The sequence below is a fragment of the Sebastes fasciatus genome, chromosome 24 (assembly GCF_043250625.1).
Source record: "Sebastes fasciatus isolate fSebFas1 chromosome 24, fSebFas1.pri, whole genome shotgun sequence".
In the NCBI taxonomy this organism is placed as follows: Eukaryota; Metazoa; Chordata; class Actinopteri; order Perciformes; family Sebastidae; genus Sebastes; species Sebastes fasciatus.
The window spans coordinates 4,402,942-4,424,600 of NC_133818.1; the positions used below are offsets into that span (position 1 = coordinate 4,402,942).

Genomic DNA, 21,659 nt, shown 5'->3' on the forward strand with positions numbered 1-21,659 from the left:
AAATCTGGCAAATTAAATCGACAAAATGATATTACGAACTGTGAATTAATTAAGTCAAATAAAAGAATGATGTATTAAAAGATGAGTTTCTACAAAATACAACTCATTGGTAGGACAAATTTTTGTCTTTGCAATGCTGCACGAAAAAAATCCTTCAACATGCATCTTTTAGCGTGTAAAATGCTAAATTAATGAATTAAAATGTGGATGATCTTACTTTAGGTGCATATCCTGGAAGACCTGCATCTCCTTTTTCTCCCCTCGGTCCAGAGGGCCCCTGAATAAAAACACATAATACTCTGATTTCCATCCAGTTTCTCATATTGATTCCCAATCAATGTGATATTGATTATGATACGTACTGGGAATCCTGCTCGACCTGGAACACCGTTTCCTCCCTAAAGAAGAGAGAGAGAGATAACACGTAAAGAACAATAGAAGATACTGTGTAAACATGTTAGAATAACTTTAGTTTAGTGAGGTTGATGGTCAGTTAGGGAACGACTCACCTCCGACCCTTCGGTCCAATATACGTCATTATACTACGGCAAGACAAAGTTAGGTCAGTTAGTGTGGAGGTGAACAAACAGCAGCAGGCAGTGACTGTTAGTGAATATTAAATACGTGATTTAGTGATTAAATGGCAGGCTGTGATGTTAGCGTTAAGTTAATTTTAAATATTTAGTCTCCGTGTTAACGACTGGATCTCTGACTCACATCACTTTCCTGGGTGGTGACTTGTCCTGGAGGTCCGGGAGGCCCTGGAGGTCCAGGTGGGCCGCCGTCTCGCCCTGGTAGACCCTGCCACACAAAATCATCCATAAGAAGAGCAGAGAGTGCATATTGACATGTTGAGAAAATAAAAAGTACTTTGGTTTATCAGAAAATACCTGCAACACTAATAACATCAGATTTCCATTACAGCTTAAAAATAAAGTAAATATTGTTTTATATATTTAGCACACGACTCACCGACTCTCCTCTCAGTCCTCTGTCTCCCTTTTCACCCTAAAAACATGAACACAATCAGTAATTAGAGCCATAAAAACAAGCAGTGGTGTATTGTTTACATGTTATATGGTATACAAAATCTGGTCTCGTACCAGCTGTCCTGTGAACCCGTCGAGACCCGGTATCCCAGGAGGTCCTCTTGGTCCTTCTGATCCTTTGTCTCCATGGTTACCTGGCAAACCTGACCTACCCTGGAAACCATAATAAAACATCACTAATACTCATACTCTTTACTTAAAGGTCCCATATCGTGTTCATTTTCAGGTTCATATATGTATTTTGTGTTTCTACTATGTTTACATAATTTAATGTTAAAAAACTTTATTTTCCTCATGCTGTCTGCTTGAATAAACCTGTATTTACCCTCAGTCTGAAACGCTCCGTTTTAGTGCATTTCAAAGGAATTGCAACGGAATTGCGTTGCTAGGCAACAGCTTGGGTCCATGTTTACTTCCTGTCAGCTGATGTCATTTACATACACTGCAACCAGGAAACAAACTGGGACACATGTAAAATGTTTACGTTTAAAACCGTGTAATGGTCTAAATATTGTATATTTGTGACATCACAAATGGACAGAAATCCTAACGGCTTGTTTCAAACGCACAATTTCTGAATATGGGCTGTGTGTATTTCTCTGTATATTGAGCGCTTCGATACTTTCACAGGATTTATATATCACTGCTTTATAATATCAAAAACAAGAAAATCTTACTTTCTACAATATGGGACCTTTAATACCAAGAATATCCCTCCATTGATAATAATAACAACAGCTATATTTGAGTGTAATTGAGAGAGAATAAAAGCCATACAGACTCTGCAGTACTTACAGGAAGACCTGCAATACCAGGTGGACCCTGGAAGACAGAAGAGATGGAAACATGAGGCAGAGCATCTACTGTTTAGAGACGGTTTCATGTACACGTATGGGTGGTTGGGTACCTGTGGTCCAGGTGGGCCACTGTGTCCAGGCAAGCCGTTGTTCGTCTCATATTCACCCTCGTTACCCTGTAAGGAGAGAGGAGTAGAGCGTTTCTCTCTATTACTAATGTAGTGATACAATCCTTTCTCTAATCTGTCCACACAAGAAAAGAAACATCTGTATATACGTTTAACCTCTACTCACATGAACGCGGTACGATGGCCCTGGTGGCCCAGGAGGTCCTGCAGGTCCAACTGGTCCCATGGGACCTGGAAGTCCTGCCAACCCACCCTGCCCAGATGTACCTGGCAGTCCGAGGTCACCCTGAGCACCCTGAGGTGAGACGGACAGGTAGACACTCCTGTTATTAGCAGGTTGGGGAATGACTTTTAAAGAGGAAAAAAAAAGATGACATGCAAGAGACGGCGACATTTGGTTAAAAACTCAACATGTTAAGTGGTGAAAAGAGGAAGGAAATCACCAAAGCAGAGACCCCCCCAGTACCTGCGACCCATTACACACCGTAGAGGATGGAGCAAAGTAAGAAAACAGGCCGGTGAAAAAGTTGGAGTCTTGCGAGTCTTGCTAGAGGAAGACGACAAACACGGAGGAGAGATTCTATCTAGATGCACCCACCACAAGTTTCACATTTTAATTTCAAGTTCAAGAGCAAAACTTTGATTCATGACGTTAAGATTTCACCTTTTCTCCCGCTGCTCCTGGAAGACCAAGCTCACCAACGTCACCCTGCAGGGGAAAGATATTTTATGCAAAATGAAACCGCATGTTTTATTTGTAATCTATGAGAAATATTCAGCATTAACATCCATCTGTGCATTCTCACCTTCTCTCCTCCTCCGAGACCTGCTTGACCCGGTCTACCAGGAGGACCAGGAGGGCCCTGAAACAGCACACAAGATATGCATAAACAATCAGTATTATTGCTATTTACTCCATAGCAACAATCCATTATCAAAAAAAGTTGTGGATTAATTTTCTGTCATTGTTTCAGCTCAACGTCGTACAATGAAAACCACATCATACTACTCACAGGCAGACCGGGGACTCCGTCTTGTCCAGGTGGTCCAGGAGGTCCAAACGCTACTGGACCGTTGGGTCCCACTGCCACTGAAGTCCCAGGAGGGCCGGGAGGGCCTGGGAGGCCCGGAGGACCACGGCCACCCTGGATAACAAATGATGTAATCATTATGTTGTGTAAAAAGTTCACTTTAATTCGAATAATCATCAACATACCCTGATTTTGTCCAAGTCTGGGAATCCTGAGCCTTCCATGTCGTAAAACGTCTGTCAAAACATCATAAGATACAGTGAAAAGTCTTGAAACAATAAAAGAAAAAGGTGTTTGAAGTGTAGACGTACTGGGCGGTCACCGGTGCCAGATCCAGATCCAGGAGGTCCTGGTAGACCCGGGGGGCCTCTGGGTCCTGGTTGACCGTCTCCAAGCTCACCCTGGAAATATCACACATTATTACGATAAATAAATCCTTATAATATAATATAATATAATATAATAGCAGCTCAAGAACAACATAATTCATCTCAACCTTTTGGCCTTGTGCACCAGCATTTCCTGGACTTCCTGGGATACCTCGTGGCCCAGCGGGACCCTGGGAACGGGACAAGTCCATTAATAAATCTGTCTTTATAGAAACATCTCAATCTGTTCAATAAAAACAAAAGACACTTACAGCTTTTCCATCCTCTCCTGGATCACCCTGAAAGATAACCAACAATCAGTGAGTGACATTCATGTAAAATAAGAAGCATATTGTGAAGATCATTCTGTGCTCACAGCCTCTCCATCAGCTCCTGCACGTCCAACGGTCCCGTCTGACCCCGGTGGTCCCGGCGGTCCGGGTGGTCCAGACACCTGCTGCACAACGGAGCCGTCCCCGAGTCGAACCACCTCCGCTGCAGGTCCGGGAGGACCAGGTTGCCCGGGAGGCCCCTCAGCCCCACGCTCTCCTTTATTGCCGGAGTATCCGAAGCCGGAGCTACCCTGGAGAGGAGGAACGAGTTATATTCGAGAATGAGAAAATACGAGAGTAATAATAAATGAAATCAACAAATAAGTTAATAGAAAATAAAAAGAGCTGATGTATTTTCAGGACTTGTCTGTAAGCTCACGAGATGCATCAATAAAGTGTTGAAATTAACTTACCTTTACACCTTTTTCTCCCTGTAACAAAGAAAAAAGACATATATAAGTGTAAGTATTGCATGCAGCTGATTACACAGTCATGCACAGAGACACATAAAGACATGTTTCTACCTTCTGTGCTTGTCCTCCAGCCTGAGAGGAGGAACCGGAGGAACCAGAGGAACCAGAGCCTGATTCTCCCTTCGGCCCAGCTGGGCCCGTGTTCCCCGCTGAGCCCTTCACTCCTTGGTCACCTTTCTCACCTTTAGCACCGCCGGCACCTGAAGGACGTTAAATAAGTTTGTTTATAACTTGATTTTAGAGCTTCAATACATCATGCAGGGGACGGTGATCAGCTCCACTTCCAGCTGCATGCTCGAAACAAAAGCAAAAACACACAATTTATGCACTTAAAGCATTTAATTAACAATTTTGGGATGTCACACATGCTCTTTAGAATTGACCTTACTTTAGACGCATGTACTACCATGTCACATCCTTACAAGTAAATTAATAGTATAGTAATTACGTTAGCTAAACTGGGATCAAATGTATAGTATGTGTATTGTACTGTATGATTTTATCTTATTTTAGAAACTATTAAGCCTAATTTTTACTCTGAATGTGCATAAATCAGGTCACACTGATCCAGTGTCGTCATCACTACCGCCACCAAAATAAACAAAAGCAACAATTTATGAGAAAGAATAAAAAGTCAAACAGCAATGATTGTTATTAATTGCAAAAACACTACCACCAAAAGCAAAAGCAAAAGCCAAAACAGTCTGTAGTGAAAGAATAGATGTGTTTGCATCAGTTTAAGGGTTTTCTCTCAGCGCTCTTACGCCACCTGGTGGACACATTTAGATAGAAGCAGAGAAGCAATCTGTTCTGCAGAGGGTGCTGCTGCATCATTCATAATTCTCCCTTTTGACTGTGTATTAATAATAATTACATTTGAAACAACTTTGTGAGTCAAAACTGGATTCATTAGATTAATATTGCATGCATTTATTAATGCATTCTTGTATTTATATTTGAGTCGTATGTTTTTAAGGCCTAAAGATGACCTAAATACCAAGATTTTGGATGTATTAAGTGATAAAAGTGAGAATAATGATGATTTATTTTTACGGATTCAATCTTTTGTTTTGCAGCTAGTGTTCTGATCTGTAATATTTCCTTTTCATTTATAGAAAAAAACATCCATCCTTGATTGCCACTCATAAATTATTGGAATAACTTTGTTGGATGCCATATCAGATGCTGCATGATGACTATTGTTATGATTATGTTTAGGTTAGAGGGATGTAAAGGGACTGTTATGGTGAAAAAATACAGTATAAACTCTTATAAACATTCCAGAAAGGGATATGTGTATGCCAGCGATTATTATAATCGATTCAAAGGCTAATTGAAAAGGTTACGGCTACTCTTCAATAGGAAAATTCAATTGCAATAGCCACGTTTCAACCAGTAGAGGGCAGTCACTATGCATATTTATAACAATATGTAGAATTGAAATCACTAAAATGTCAAATTTTGTACCTGAATCCATCAATAACACTACTTAATATCCTTAAACATTGGTTTTCAACTGTTTGGGTGTTTAGTAACTCTTTAAGGCCCTTATAGAAACAGTGAAACTGTAGAATTTGACTGTTTGCACTGAAGAATAACTCATGTTGAATAACTTGCATGAACCACAGATTGGAAAGGAACCTCCACCAACATGCTCACAGCTCCAACACATGAGAAACTCCAGCAGCTGGAGACACAGCGCTCATTCTATGCTGTGATAGGATGGCCACATGTTGATTAGGACGTATTCCTAATCTTCCAGCGACCCACCTCTCGGGCCGGGCGTTCCGGGCCGGCTGTTGTCCACCGACGGCTGCGGAAACCTGACATCTAAAGTCAACACAAACACAACTTTACCAGCTGCAGGTGTTGGCTTGCAGAGCGGGAATGTTTTGCCTCGTTGGAAGAGGTGACGGAAGATTAAACTTTTAGGATTTTCAAATGTCTTAATCTTCTTATGCGGGTCTTTAAAGGAGATTTCCCTCTCCTTATGAGCCACTTATTAATGCTCAAGTGACAGTATAAAACCCAAAATGCTCTACTTCTTTAACTATCCACCTGGGGGAGCTACAGAGTTTAAAATCTCGCTAACATGTTGAAACCCTGCAGCAAAACTCCCCTCACTTTCAGGTCCAGACAAGCACCTTTATGCACATACTTCTGGATAAAAGCACAGTGATTCTACAAGACGTTTTGTTGGCAGTGGCTGCTGTATGATTAAAAGCTTCCATCACACTTTTCCGCAGTGTGATGGTCGTCTTGGCAGACACACGCTGAAGATTTGCAGTTGTGAGTGATTCCACTGGAGAGTTTTTACCTGTGTCTTTGAGTCTGTTTCCATGTGAGGATATCAGAGGCGGTTCAGGTACGGGCCGGAAGGAAGCAGGCGTGGTCTGGAAACAAAACACAATAGTTAAAAGTATCTGCAGCATAAATCCCAACGGTTAATGCCCCATTATCAGATGTTTTCACAGATTACTTCATATTTATTCACCATTATCCATCAGTTTTATGCTTGAGAGTTAAGATGCTTGCTTAAAAAACAAACTCTGTCTTTAGACAGACATGCATGTAGGTCGAATCCATCTGAATTTTGTGCATCGAGTTCTGCAATTAACTGAAAAGTTGCATGCAACATTGCTGCATTATGTTGACAGTCCATCAATCCAGGCTAACATGCTGTTAACATGGCTAAAATAATCCTGTTAATTCTCATCCATTTTTGGTTAATCTGAGTTATCTTGAATAACAGAGTTCTCTTGTTTTGAAAAAAGGCAAAACGAGCCATGATGAGCATCCATATAACTGGCAGGGTGCTGATAATGTGACTGCAGTTACATGAGGTACTGTAGATGTGTTGTGAATCCTCCCAGCATGCACTGGGTGTTTATGTGTGTTCCATTATTAGGGATGTTTACAGCAAGGAAAACTTGTTTTACGACAGACTGAACAGATTGTTAAGCTATTCTTTAATGTGACGTCTAGATATGTAGTTTATGATGTTTTTAATCTGTGACAAAAGCTATACAGACATTTGCATCAGCAGCTTGGCCATTGTTCTATCTATTCTATTGTTTTACACCCCTTAAAATGAAAAGAAAGAAATGAAGAAAGCCTTGCGACCCACATGACGCTTTGGCGACCCCTAGTGGGGGTCGGGACCTCCAGGTTGAGAAACAGTGCTCTACATTCATTCATGTACTTTCATATCAAATAACTGCAAGGATTCATATCAAGCAGATTTTTAGTTTGTATGAGTTTCAGTTGGCGGTGCAGAAATGAAACTGACCTTCACAGTGTGTCCTGACTGTCTCTTGCCGCCATCACCGCTGCCATAGTCACCAGACGCCTGCGACACACAGAGAGAGAAAAGATGTTACACACTAAAGCATTCAGACACTTTGACTTAAATACATTTTTAAAAATACTCACAGCGTCAGAGTCGTCCTCGTCGTCACACAAACGCTCAGCTGCCCGATTGTTTCCCACCACTTTCAGATCTGCAATCTCACCCTAAAAACACACACACGTTATTTCAACATGAGTCATTGTTTGCAATCAGATTCCTCTGAAATCTCCAAAGAGATGGAAAAGATGGAAAATGACTCATGCAGAGCAGAATATTGTGTTAGTTAAGGATCTTAAATCCTCTACCAGAGGCCGTATTCTGGCTCGTTAACACGAGTGGACTTTATGACGCTTCACAAGTGAGAATAGTCTACCTTAGAGACCAGTTCGTGTCCTTAAAAAAGTATTTTTTTGGTATGTTTTTGCGAGAAAAAGCCCAGAGATGCAGCTCAGAATAGAAGAGTTTAGACAAATTTGGAGTTTCATCTATTTCTTCTCCACTTCAAACGGCCATGTGACCGTCACATGTGGTCACCTGGGTCACTGACTGGGTGCAAGCTGAAATGTCAGAGGTCAAAAGGTGAGAGGGGTCAAGTAATAGATTTACTAGAACAAGGAAGGTTTCCTAGTGCGACCCAGACACAAACCTGCCGTGAGGGAGATATTAAAGAGGGATCTGACCCGACCGAGAGGTCAGACTTCCACACAGTGAATTACTCTGACTCCTCCAGGTCCCGTGGGCGACATTTGGAGGAAGATTCGTTGCTGTTTTTCATTAATTTCTGTCAGAAATGTGATGAGCAAACATCTCTTGAGCACTTGAGCATTTCCTCTGCTGGCACCCTGGAGTTTATGGTCAGAGAATCTTCCAAATGCTCGTGTGTTAAATAGGTGTAAAATACCGATTTTACAGTCTGTAAAAGTGATTTTATTCACTTTTTTTGCACAGCAGACATGTACATGCACTTAATAAAAACAATGCTTCAGTTATATAATGTACTCTAGTGTTGTGTATCTGTCAGTAAAATAATATTTTATTAAAAAGGATGTGTTGTTTTTTATCATATTCATAGTTTAACATGTTCCAATTCTGAATATGGATCCTCCAAAGTCTGTATTTAAAGTTTAAATAATCACTTCTCCAAATGCAGCCGTCTTTTGTCGAGATATATTACCTGGAACTTGTCGGCGTCGGCTCCTCCCGCCTGACCCACAAAGATCCCCGCCCCCGTGTCGAGCTCCATGGGATCCGGCGACCGCTCAAACTTCACCACTTGCGGCTCCGAGTCGCAGCCCTGGTAGAAAGTCACCTGCTCCTCAAAGACGGCCAGCGAGAAGCGACTCCAGGTGTCCACCATGCTCGGCACGTCAAAGCTGGCCGCCTCGTACGAAGCCTCGGAGTCGGGCTCGGTGTAGAAGAACTGCACCCTCTGGCGGCCGGACTTCACCGCGCTGAGCTTGACGCCGATGTACATGAGCTTCTGGGGCCCGTCGGTGATGGAGAAGAGGACGGAGGCGGCCGGGGTGGAGGGCTTGACGTGGAAGAGGAGGGAGAAGTGGCGGTGGAAAGGGTTGGGGACGTGGGCCAGAGCCGGCTGGCCCGACACCGCCGCGGGGGTGAAGACGTAGGCGGTCCCCCCCCTCGGCCCGTAGACCTTGGTGATCTCATCGGATGGAGGGTCTCCGATTAGCTGGAGCAAAGAGACGCCGGTCTCCTCTGCCGGGAAGAAACAGGAAGTTAAGAGACAGAAAGTGTAAAGACAGAGTTTCCTGAACAAAATCACCGATATAGGACATGTTTTGTTATTATTTAACCCCCAAAAACAAAAATGTGGCCAAAAAGGTTGTGAAGTCGGAGGTGCACTTGAGAGCAGCACGAGTTCCAAAGACAGGGTCAGTTTGAAGCACAGAAATGATCAGCAAATCACAAGTTCTTTGGAAAGAAAAACCTAGAAACTGAACTATTGGCAAACTATCCAGAATTGAATTGTGAATGGAGTCTGGTGGCTTTGAATAGAGCGACATAACGGCTTCAGTTCTCCGTCAGAAAGGGCTGTCTGATAGTTGTTTGGTAACCTACGTCACTGCTTTTGTGGACGTTTCCATTTAAAATCAACAGAAAAGAACGCAGATGGACCCATCCTTTAAGCAGTTTCTTCTGATTTAAGAATCTTTTTACAGGTTAGGATGTGTTAAAACTTTCACTGCAGGAAGCGCAACAAGTTAGAGAGCGGCTTTAAATGAGTCACCGACTCAACTGATCCATGACGAGAGCCTCTGGAACAACAAACACTAAACCACACTGACCCTCCAGGTCAAACTGCAAACCACAGATCAGTGATCAGTGGGCTTTAAAAGAGGGAAAAGTGCTGCTTTAACTAAAGCTGGATCCCAGTTTCTACTTTTATGCTGCAGCGTCTGTGGGACAAATTGATGGAAAAACTGCTGATGCTTCAGTTCCCATAGATTCAAACAGCCCCAGAGACCAACAGATTACATTCTCATAAATCTGCATCACGGGGGAGAAAGGGTTTTTGCCCAGCGGACACGTCCACTCAGTGATCTCCTGAGAGCGGCCTGTCTCCGCAGATTCATGAGAGAACGACCAACAAGTACAATGTGTGCATTAAAGAGTCACAGAGGTCAGAGGTCGTGGGGGTTTCCCAAGGTTTATTAATGATGTGACAGTATTACATACAGTCAACGACAGTAAAGGAAGCTGTAACTCTGACAGAGACCAATTTATAATGGCGATGCACTCTTTCAGAACATACAGCTTAATGATTTTGGACATTTTTTCCCCCTTAAATTAATGTTTCAACAGGATATATCGTCATTTCTGGCTGTTAACTGGAGTGTTTTTGTACACCTTCTCACCTGCTGAGAGGAAAGTCACATTATACTGACCAACACTCCTCATCTCCTCAGCTCATAACCAACTGCACATCTGCACTACATCAACCCAACGCTGGCAGGCAGTAATCCTGAACACATGTTCTCACAAACATTTAGAGTCCCTGTTGCATGAATGGTGGTGTTATGTTGTGTCGACCTGCACAGCAGCAACGGCTAAGCCTGGATCCCGTGGGACTTCATCTAGTTGGAGCTCGAGCCGGGCACGCCGGCCGGGTGGTCAACTTCCCACTGAGGACACCTGCTATTGGTTAATCTCAGCGACACAGCTGCTGCAGCTGTTGCACAAACCAGGTGGGTCAAATTATGAATGTAGAATTCATATTTTTGCTGAAATGATAAATTACAATCAGGGAACTTCCTCTTCTGCAGCAGCATGTGAAATGATCCTGTTTCACTTCACATCTGGAAGCTGCACAGTCCAACCACAGCTCTCCCACTGAACCAGTTAAGGCTCCCATGAACAGGAACAATGTCTGCAAACTACCAGCTACACACACTTTTCTAATTTCTCTATCAGAGCTGCAAATCTCAGTCTGAATTTATTTGTTTTTGCTGTGAAATGCAAAGCAAGCAAGATGTTAATGATGATTTTCTAATTAAGTTGTGGATAATTTCACCCATTTAGGCCTCTTAAATAATATTTTCATTAGCCCTGCAGTCACTGTTACAGCGTTTAATGATATTTTAGACATTAGAGTACTTCATATCGGTGATCAGCTGTTTCTTTAACTTGGCTTGAAACTGGCATGACACCCAAACGTGTGAACTTTGCCCTCTGAAACAACCATCTCATGGCTTCATGCCCTGCTTCTGCCTCCTCCGAGGACCCATTGTGTGGAGGAACAACAAGCAGCAATGTTTCACGGCCCCGCCGAAGGCATAGATGACCTCATGTATTCTGTTACGGAGGATTACTGGAGTGCCATGTCTGTATTTTCCGACATGTAACCCCAGAGCAATCCAATGCCTGTTTCACCGTGCGAAGAAAGAAGAGCTGTTGCCACAGACAGATGGAGGCAGAGGAAGGAAATGCGTGTCAGATGTCCATGGGAAAGTGGACCATGAGGGACGCACAGACTGAATGAGTCCCAGAAGCCTGCATTGACACAACATGCCAGTTATAAAAAGGCTGAGACTGATGGACTACTCCAGACGTTTAGGAGTGTTAAGTGCCTCCTCAGGGGGAAGAAAACAGCTTCCCTGCAGGCCAAGAGGCACAAAAATCTCTTTTAATGGCCCCAAAAGACTGTATTGATCACAGGAAGTGATGACTCAGATTGTGGGGTTTGATGTTTACACCATTTTTGGTGGACAGATGCTGGGACTTTGAATCCAGAGTCCTGCATGTGGATTAGGTTTAGGCAACATTTGATGAACAACTTGATGAAATACTTGCAAAAACATCATGCAGAGGAATATAATTCACCAAAAACAAAGACGAAAAAGGAGAATAAGATGGAATTTCTTGTGCTGGATGACCCTTTATGAGGTGCTTAGTATGAACAGCTCAAGCCTCGCTGCATACTGTACTGCCAAATCTGCCAAATTAGCAGTTCCACATCTGTACAAGCAGGTACTCCTTTTAAAACACTTGGAAAATGCTGCAGCAGTGACTTTTAATGCTGATATATGATGCCTACTACGCGATTACTAAATCTGAAAGTGGACTGGATAGACTTGAGTATTGAATTGCAACAGAGATGTCATATAAAAACATGCAAGCGGCATAGAAATTGCTCACAGCATAAACTGTATTGGATTGCTATTGGTATCATGTTGCAGTATTGGTATTTTTGGATGACATCAAGGCCCGTTGCAGCTTAAAATGTCTGTATGAAGATCAAAACCTCATTCCTCGTCTATAATTACAATAAAACATTTCTTTCTATTCTGTGCATGCAAAAGGTTAAAGAATGTTACACCATTATCAAAGTATGCCTCAATCTGAGCGATTTACTTTACCTTATTTGGAGAAGTAAGCACGGCAATAAAAAGCTCATTAGTTGTCTAATGATACTCTGAGGTATTTATGCAGTTCAGACAGTCTGTTGGGAAGCAGAAATGTTTAACCTCCAAGTGTGTCTCTTTCTGACACCAAACCTGTCAGTTAAACCAAAGGGTTCAACCATTAACACCCCCAGCTGTAAGTCTGTAAGTCTATCCTCTCGGGACCGAACCAACTGGACTTCACACATCAGTTAACACTTCAAACGGAGGCGACGCAGCTGTGACATCTACAGCTTCCCTCTGCTCCCAAGTCAGACCTTAATCCATGTTAGAATAAACGGAAATTAAAGATGACTGATGGGGGATCAGATGACATCAGCTTTCTGAATCCATCCAGCTTTTCTTAAGATTTGAAATAGGCTGGTTTCTTGGCTGCAGATTAAATGTCGTTAATGTGTGATGGATGTATTTGGGTTGCAACAGGTACGATCAAGCCAAGAATACCGTGTTCACGAGCTCACAAGTTCCATTTCAAGGAAGCAATAATCAGACATCTTGGGAAATATTGTTCGCTTTTATGCCGAGTTACACTGTAAAAAAAACCTCTTTTTTTTTCAGGAAATTTTACATTTTTTGTCTGTATTTCAAAATGACAGAAAATAAGTAAAAATGACATGTTTCATTTGTGATTTATATGTAAATGGTCTTAGATTTACAGTATTTTTTGTAATCACAATCGTAATTATCTGTATTTAAGCTTTTCTTGATCATTTTTAAAGCTAATTATTCAGTTTTTTAGATGTTTATGACTATTTTAACTATTCATTTATGTTAGAAGAAAAGGATTTCATGGAATTCTAAAAATATTTCTTGTAAAAATACATATTTTCTTTTTCAAAACTTCTGAGTTAATGTAAATTTGGGCTTTTGTAACGTAAAATTACATGTTTCATTTGTGATTTATATGTAAATGATCTTAGATTTACGGTGTATGACTATTCTAACAATATATATATATGTTAAAAGTAAAATATTTCTTGTAATATTACAGTAATAAAGGCTAATTATATAAAGATAATTACTGTTTTTTTTTTTTTTTACAGTTTATTTATGATAATTAACGGACAGTATTTTTCCGTTTTTTAACAGACATTTTCTGGCGCCCTTGCTGCCGGAAAATTTCCGTTATTTGACACCGGCTAGTTAGTTTAGCTTAGCATAAAGACTGGAAATAGGGGTAAACAGCTAGCCTGGTTCTGTCTGAAGGTCATGCTGCTGGTTGGCGTCTTAAAGACGAAGCCCAAACTTCTCCTCCGCAGCCACAGAAGACGTTATACTGTTTTACAAGCTGATTCCTCGTGACTGATAAACTGACTTTAAAACGTTCAAATTGGTGAATTCTTCCTTTACGCTTTGCTTTTGTTTTCTCTCGTACTGTTTGTTGCCGTTGCCATGGCTGCAGGAGCCAAAACCACTAACTGGAAAACAGCAAATTTCAATTAAACAGGAAGGAATCGGATTAATGATGTATAAATCGTAAATTGGCCCAAAATGCAGCTTTAAACGATTAAAGTATTTTTGAAGAGCCGACTGAAAGAGCGGGTAATTCCCGCTCTCATAAAAGTCCCTCTCACACTCTGCCTCTGCTCATCTTCTAATGGTTGGCTGAGCACTTAATTACCAGCTATCAAGTGTTACTGGTTTGAGAGGGTAGGCGACTTGCGGTGGCCTCTGACCTCTGGTAGAGACGTTGAGCCGCCCAGTCTCATCCCAGTCACAAGGCTCTCTTGTTACGTACCGCGACGCTGTTGCCCTTTCTCCCAACCCGAGCACACAATCGCCACACAGACCATTTTCCCACCCACAGCCGCTATCATAAATGCCATCCTCCCCACCACAGATGGCTCAATTGTTTCTCCTCTGAAGCTTCAACAGCCTCTAAATCCACACAGAATTCAACGCCAGCTGATCAGAAATTGTGAAATATGATGACAAGTAGATAACCCGGGACAGAAATGCGTGACCGGCATGCAGGAGTAGGAGGTGACAGCAGCAATGGAGTGATTATTGTTCAACCGCTGCATGTAGAAACACCAACTCTCTTGTCCAACCAAGAGAGCATGAAGACAATAGTATGCAATATATAGAACTAACACATCTATCTTGGATTCCCTGATAAAATACAATCTCCTTAAAACCACGTCTGCTGAAAAATAATTAACTTAAACGCCACATGTCTCCCTCTTCCTTTTCCTTTCTGCTGGGTTAATGAATGAGGCAGCCAGTGCAGGTGTTTGGAAATTCACACCCCATAAAAGCAGTCTAACGACAAGAACATTTAAGTCTCATATCCTGTCCTGCATAATGTCAAAAGTGTCCATTGTGTCCAACCACTTTCACTACATCTTGATGATAATAACTCAGGGGAAACTAAATTCTCCACCACATATAGGACTGTAGATGTGGGAGTGTTTAACGGTTTAGTTTATGTCTGAGTTTAAAGGTTATCCAAACAGGAATCCTACTTGTGGCTCATGGAAAATAACAAATCTACCAGCCACTTAAACCCAGAACATTTACATTAAATATCCCTGTGGGAAAACATGTGATAAAGATGGTTTTATGCAGCAAAGTTCATAGACTCCTTACTGCACAATTTATGACGAGGCTGGACGTGGGCCTCTGGAGCATTTCCTGTCTTAAGGATTTATATAATATATATGCTTTTCTTAATATAAATGGACTTGGGAACCTTTGACTCAACGTATAAAGTAATTTTAAGGGGATTTGGATGCACATAATCATGCAATAAATGGAATATGTTATTATGCATTTTAGTTTAGCTTTCATATACAGCAGAAAAGGCTACAAAGAACCTGTAACCTTGCTGTCCATTGCTGACACACACAATAAAAAGGTGGTTTTGCAGATGCAGTCCTGCACTGTGCAGACAGACAATCACATGGAGGTGGCATGCATCCTGGCTGGGACAGTGACGTGAACTCAGGTGTTCATGCGTTTGTGCAAAACGGCGTCCTCTAGACATGTGCAACAGTAGACTGCAGTGATCATACCGCTAGTTTTGCATGTTTCAACTCAATATTTGCAGATTTGTTTATACTTTACATTATTGGCAACCATTTTCCACCTTCCAGGCATAATTTTAGTTCAATGCACAGCTTGGAAATCGAACTTGCAGAGACTTGAAGCATGCCTGAGTCAGAGCATTCATCACCACAAACATCATGTCAATCTGCACCTACAGATGCAACAAAAAATGTAAATCTGACAACAATGAAAGCAGACGTGGTGTTTACTGTGATGGATGGCTTAAAAGGGGGGAACGCCGCCAGACAGCGTTGGTTTGTGTCTGAAGACTACAAGTTAGAAAATAAAAAAGTATGGGGGTGTGGAGTTTTAAAGAAGTGAGCCAAGTAGACCTCTGTAGCCTGCTGTAGTACTGCCATATACTGTTTATAGCACTTCTGTCTTATTTGTGTCTCATTAAATCAGTCGTACTCTCAGTGCTGTCCAACTTCTATCTACCGCTAACAATGTCTAACCTGGCTGGAGCAAACCCCATTAAGCTTTCTGACTTGGACTAGAATACGGTCAACTCGGGTGTGACGTCATTTCCAGCTCCGACTTCCGATTTCCGAGGTAAACGGCACGCCAAGTCAAGTTGAATTGTGGGTAATGTAGGCGCCAGGTTTTGACAAGGTAGAAGAATTTGTGGTATAAAAAAAATACTTTCTGGTTTTGCTGCATCGATTTTGTCCTTCCTGAGTCCGAAAATGTTACAGGAGAGCTAAATCAGTGCAGTACTCTTAACGCAAGTCCCTGAGTTGTGTATGTGAAATGTGCATTTCAAACATTTCAAACACTACGCATGGTTTGGAAAATGGTCAGCTGTAATGTAAAGTACTTGATTACATTAAAACATGCAAAATCATGTTTAAAGCGATCCAAAGCAGCAATGAATGCGCTTGGACACGTGTGTTACCAAAACAAACGGCACAAGCACACACAGACTAACGCTTAAACATCGACAAACATCGGATTCAAAATGTATCGCCACCACCAGACGGGATACATTCTAACCCGCCGGGGTTACCTTTCAGGTTACTAACTGACGCGCACGCAGTTTCAGGCAGCAGGCTGCACTCCACCGGGAGACGCCCGTTTTCCAGAGACGGCCAGCAGCTGTCCTGCAGCACCTGGCAGAAGCTACGGCAGGGCAGGTGCAGGGGCGCGGCGGCGGTTGACGGGCACCTGGGCGCCAGCAAGAGACAGAGGAACCACCCGGCGCTGTGGTGACACCTCGCCCTTGTGAGCCACGCCCACTCCTGTAGGACCGCCCCCACCTCCTCCACAGAGGTGTGGTTGAGAAAGTTGGGCAGCGTGAAAGATTTTGGTCGCTTGCCAGAGCAAATGGGCCAATCAGAGGGCACCGGGAGACAATGTGGGTCAGAACCGTTGATGCGACTATCAGGCGGGGTTAGCGTGGAATCCAAAACGCCCTCAACAGTCTCATTGATTTTAGAAACATCTGCTTTAGTCCTGGTTAAATTGACAGCCAGGATTTTATCACCTTCTACATGTGACCCAGGATCAGACCCTGATCCTGATCCAGATACCCCCATCCCAAACCCATCTCCACCCTCCCCCTTTGCATTACCGGTCATGTTAGGGTTAGCGCTCTCCATCATCTCTGTCAGGCTTCCGTTAGTAGTCCTGGAGGTTGGAGTCGGGGTCACGTCCCACGCCTCGACAAACTTACGGATTCCTGTGGCCACGATTTCCTCCCCAACACCGGACAAGTTGTCATCCTCCTCTTCTTCCATCTTCTGTGTGGTGCCATTGACCGTCGTGTTGGCGCCTATCGTTCCTGCTGGCGTTGTCGCCGCTGGGGCCTTTGTGACGGCTACTGGGACCCCGAACCACCAGGCGTCCAGGCTCCCAGCACCAAGGACCAGGAGAAGAGTCTGGATCTTCAACATGCTGCCGGCTCCTGCAACAGTCCTCCACACAACAGTGTCTAAACAGCAGCACACAGAACTCTCACTGTTCACCCAAACGCCACCTGTTAGCCAGCCGGTCAACAGTTAAATCCAAGCTGCTCACTGAATGAAAACCAAGACTCTGCTCACACTCAAGAGACCCTCCCTCCAGATCTCCCAGTGCATCATGAAAAAGCACTTACACGGACGGGGGGAGCCCGAGAGTGTGGAGGCCGGCCTGCTGCACCGATGATGGATGTCATTGGTTGCTCAAAGTTGCCCCAACACACACTTAAACTCCTCCTCTGTGTGAGTTGATGAGTGGGTCCCCGAAGACCGTTTCTGCAGCATGGAGAAAAAGCATGCAACCGTTCGTGCTACCACAAACGACACGCCCGTCCTGCACGGAAATAACCTCAGGAAAATATGGAGTTTTTAAATTATATATAGACCATAATAAAAAGGTTTAGTTCACGTTGTGCTCAGCGGCTGGATTCAAAGTTGCCATGAGTATCGAAACGAGCAAGAAGCTCAAGGTCAGAAGCAAAATGCTGAACTGCTCCTCAGTCAGCAGCAAGTATTTGAGAAACAGTAAGAAGTTCACTGGAGGTTTTTACAGTATTGTTTGGATTATATATTCCATGTTTTAAAAGTTAGATTTCATTGATTAAGTAGGCAGAAAATGCATTGACTAAATGCAAATAAAAGGAATAATAAGTGAGTGTGGAAGAGTAGAGCTGTGGCTACATTATTTTATTGATTAATCGATTAGTTGTTTGGTCTATAAAATGTCTATAAAATGTCAGAAAAAGACCAAGATGACGTCCTCAAATGTCTTGTTTTGTCCACAACTCAAAGATATTCAGTTTACTGTCATAGAGGAGGAAATAAACCAGAAAATAATCACATTTAAAAAGCTGGAATCAGAGAATTTAGACTTTTTTTTCTTAAAAAAAACACTCAAACTGATTAATCGATTTATCAAAATAGTTGCTGATTAATTTAATAGTTGACAACGTATTGAATAATTGTTGCAGCTCTACATTTAAGGATGTCATCTCGGGCTTTGGGAAACACTGACACTTTTCACCATTTTATAGACCAAACAACTAATCGATTAATTAAGAAAAATAATCATTAATTGCAGTCCTAAAATACCTTACACTAAAACTGAACTGAGACGAGGGTTAACATGTGAAAACTGGAATAATGGACACAGCGGCTGACAGGTTAAGATAACAGACTGGCCTGCAGCAGAAGAGATATGATGTAGTTTGTTGTTTCAAACAATAATAAAAAGGAAAAGAGGGCTTTGGAAAAACCGTGGTGTTCAGTAACACAATACTGGCCTGTTGGTCTGATTTAATGGCTTGGGGGGAAAAACCAAAACAGTCAAAAGTAAACTGTTGGTGAAGAGAGAAGAACAGCAGGAGTGACAGCAGCAGCTGAGGAAATGAAGGCGTATCCGATTGGATCGAAGCTCCTCTCCCGGGGGACCGACTCCATTGCCTCATCGCAGTAAATCTTCGGAAAATGTACCACTTCCAGGTTCTCACAGATGGGCGATAAGGGAAGGAGGCTCTCCTCCTCCACACGGCCCCGTGTGCCCCCATCATCCAGCTATACCCGCCTCCTCTGCCAAGCCAGGACATCCAGCTGTTGCACATTCCAGTCCTCAGACCTCCCACGCCCACGCTGCATATGACATTTGGAGGTTTGGAAACTGCCACATTTTTGATAATTTGTGCATTCATACAACACGGCTACTGCTGTCAGAGCATGTCTTAACTCTGCCGGACGCTGAGCAGGAAATGAGGAGCAGATTTGAAGCTTTGGATGAGTGTGTGAAAGCCATCTGTCAACTGAGGTCAACACAGACAACACAATGCTGCTCAGCGGATCACTTTTCCTTCAACGCCTCTTAACGATGTGATCAAGTGAATCTAGACTCGTTTAACCTTTTAAAGGAACAGTGTGCAATCAGGGGGATCTATTAATATTAATAAGTATGTTTTCTTTAGTGTATAATCATCTTAAAATAAGTATCATTGTGTTTTCGTTGCCTTAGAATGAGCTGTTCATATCTACATAGAGAGCGAGTCCTCTTCACGTAGCCGGACAAACCACTGGCTCTAGATAGGGACATTCACGTTTTCGCCATAGACTGTATATACTGTAAGAAGTGGACGTAGGCACCGTGACGTCATCCATCGGTTTGTGCGCTGCCGTTTTGAAGCCTCGAGTTCGGCATTTTGGCCGTCGCTATCATCTTCATTAGCCATGTAAACAGCTTAGTAAGAATATTGTCTTTTGGGTTGCAAGGGGACTAAATCTGGGACACAACTGTACAAAATCCAGTTGGAAAATATCTCCTGTTCTACTTTAAAAAGTGTGGGCAAAGGGGCAACATCTGAAAACAATGTTCTGACAGCACATGAGAGGTATTTTTATACAAAAACAAAGCATGAAAGTGATAACTGTACACCAGAAAGCACGGGGAACAAATAAAAGAAAAGCTCTTATGTCTCAGTCTTGCAGTAATTACCAAAAGCAATTACAGAGTGTGTGTTTGGGGGAAAACTAGACTTCCTGTCTAGTTTGTTTTCTTTTTTTTTAATGCCAGGAGATTTCTTTCTTTCCTTCACCACAGCAGGAGAATAAAAAAGCATCGATTTCTACACTTTAAATATCAAAACTCTTGATAAGATCGTCCCATATAGTGCGTTCATGTTCAACACACGGGTCAATATATCACCATAAATGCCCTGCAGACTCTCCCACATGCACGTTAACCCTCCCTCTGTGATTCCAACACTTTTCATCACGATCAGCTGTCAGCTGCTCTGACCTGCACGGGGCCACGACTAGGGTAAGTAAACACACCGCGGCGTTTTGCTTCACTGAGTAAGTGAATGTCAGTTTATGAAAGCACCTGGTGCTTTCCATTTGGAGTATTATACAGTACATATGCATGCAGCTATATACAATCCAGTGCTACAGCTGCACATTAAAGCTCCAGTGGGAATGTTATGTCTGCTTCCTCCTTAAACAGTTATACAGTTTGTGACATTTACTGCATTTTTTAAACTTTCTCCCGTCCTGCTTCTTCTACTTTTCGGCTGTTTCAGTTCAATTTCCCAGGATGCCTGAACAAGTTGGTGTTTTCGGCTACATTTTAAAATGATTACGTCATGAAAACCTTGACTTTGAACCAACAGAAGAGATTTTGTTACCATTGGACAGAAGCGATAGCGACTTCTGTTAGTCGACTAAGAATGCATTTTGTTGTCTATTTTGTTGACTAATGGATTAGTTGATTTAGTGGACAGATCTGTAAGTTTCTCCACAAAGAATCACACTAAAGCACCACTTTATATCTGGTGTTTACCAGAGATGTGCTCATGAGTTTCTTACGGTACGTTTCCACAGGGGCGTTTTTTATCGCGAGGGGACGCGACGCTTCCCAACATTGGACGCTTGGTGTGCTGTCCCTAGAAACAAGGCACTCGGCTCCTGATTGGACGAACGCTTTCCCGCCGTTGGCTGCTGCTCCCAGCTTTTAAACCGGAACCAGTAAAGAGGCTCGTTTGGAAACTTTCTTCTCTTATTTCACGTAAATAGTTCACTGAAACGTGTTTCTGAAAACATTTGAGGCGAGAAATAATCCATGCAGTTGATGAATCTGTCTTTATTTTGGATCGACAACGTTTATTTTAAAAGATCCTCGGGAGTTTCGAAAGGCAGCGAGTCGCGTCGGACGCCCGTGATTTACATAAAGTAGACGAGCCCTCAACTTTATGCAAATCAAGAGCGGGCGTCGTGACGCCTAGTCTCTCGAATCGCGACGCCACACTACCAGAATGCATTGCGCGGCTGCTTACATAGACAATGAATGGGGAGCGTGGAAATGACGAAGCCTGTGGACACGGACCATTAGAGTCATTCAGCATGAAAAAAGCATAAAAAACGACTAATCGACTAAGACCAAAACGACCGATTAGTCACTAATCAACTAAGAGCATGGCAGCCCTAAACGCCGATGGTGTCATTATTCTACAGCCATTACATTGTGCAATCAACATATACTTCATAAACCACTTTAAACTTCTCATCTAACTCTCAGCAAGAAACAGCACATCCCAAAAATGTCCCTTAAATTGGAGCTAAGTTGTCCGAACAATAAAAAAACAGCCCCAGACTAGAAACACAGATGCACATAAGTGTCCACATACTTATGGCCATGCAGGATAGACAGACAGATGAGAGAGAA

At 42.6% G+C, this 21,659-nt stretch overlaps 1 protein-coding gene across 7 annotated transcripts in view; it reads right to left on the reverse strand.

The window, feature by feature from the left end:
* LOC141762672 (uncharacterized) overlaps nucleotides 1-21,659 on the reverse strand; it is a 38,042-nt gene that overhangs the window by 6,895 nt on the left and 9,488 nt on the right. The window contains exons 1-25 of one of the 7 annotated variants that reach the window (XM_074626646.1): nucleotides 17,170-17,677; nucleotides 8,702-9,243; nucleotides 7,611-7,691; nucleotides 7,468-7,527; nucleotides 6,496-6,571; nucleotides 5,949-6,008; nucleotides 4,230-4,378; nucleotides 4,119-4,136; nucleotides 3,750-3,956; nucleotides 3,646-3,672; nucleotides 3,502-3,564; nucleotides 3,317-3,406; nucleotides 3,191-3,241; nucleotides 2,988-3,119; nucleotides 2,781-2,837; nucleotides 2,639-2,683; nucleotides 2,459-2,521; nucleotides 2,141-2,269; nucleotides 1,957-2,022; nucleotides 1,845-1,871; nucleotides 1,104-1,202; nucleotides 973-1,008; nucleotides 718-801; nucleotides 363-398; nucleotides 218-277 (exon numbers count right to left, since the gene is read on the reverse strand). In XM_074626646.1, coding sequence (XP_074482747.1) covers nucleotides 218-277; nucleotides 363-398; nucleotides 718-801; nucleotides 973-1,008; nucleotides 1,104-1,202; nucleotides 1,845-1,871; nucleotides 1,957-2,022; nucleotides 2,141-2,269; nucleotides 2,459-2,521; nucleotides 2,639-2,683; nucleotides 2,781-2,837; nucleotides 2,988-3,119; nucleotides 3,191-3,241; nucleotides 3,317-3,406; nucleotides 3,502-3,564; nucleotides 3,646-3,672; nucleotides 3,750-3,956; nucleotides 4,119-4,136; nucleotides 4,230-4,378; nucleotides 5,949-6,008; nucleotides 6,496-6,571; nucleotides 7,468-7,527; nucleotides 7,611-7,691; nucleotides 8,702-9,243; nucleotides 17,170-17,389 — 2,478 coding nt within the window. In that variant the 5' untranslated portion in view covers nucleotides 17,390-17,677. The other 6 variants (XM_074626644.1, XM_074626641.1, XM_074626647.1 and 3 more) reach the window with 6 other exon arrangements.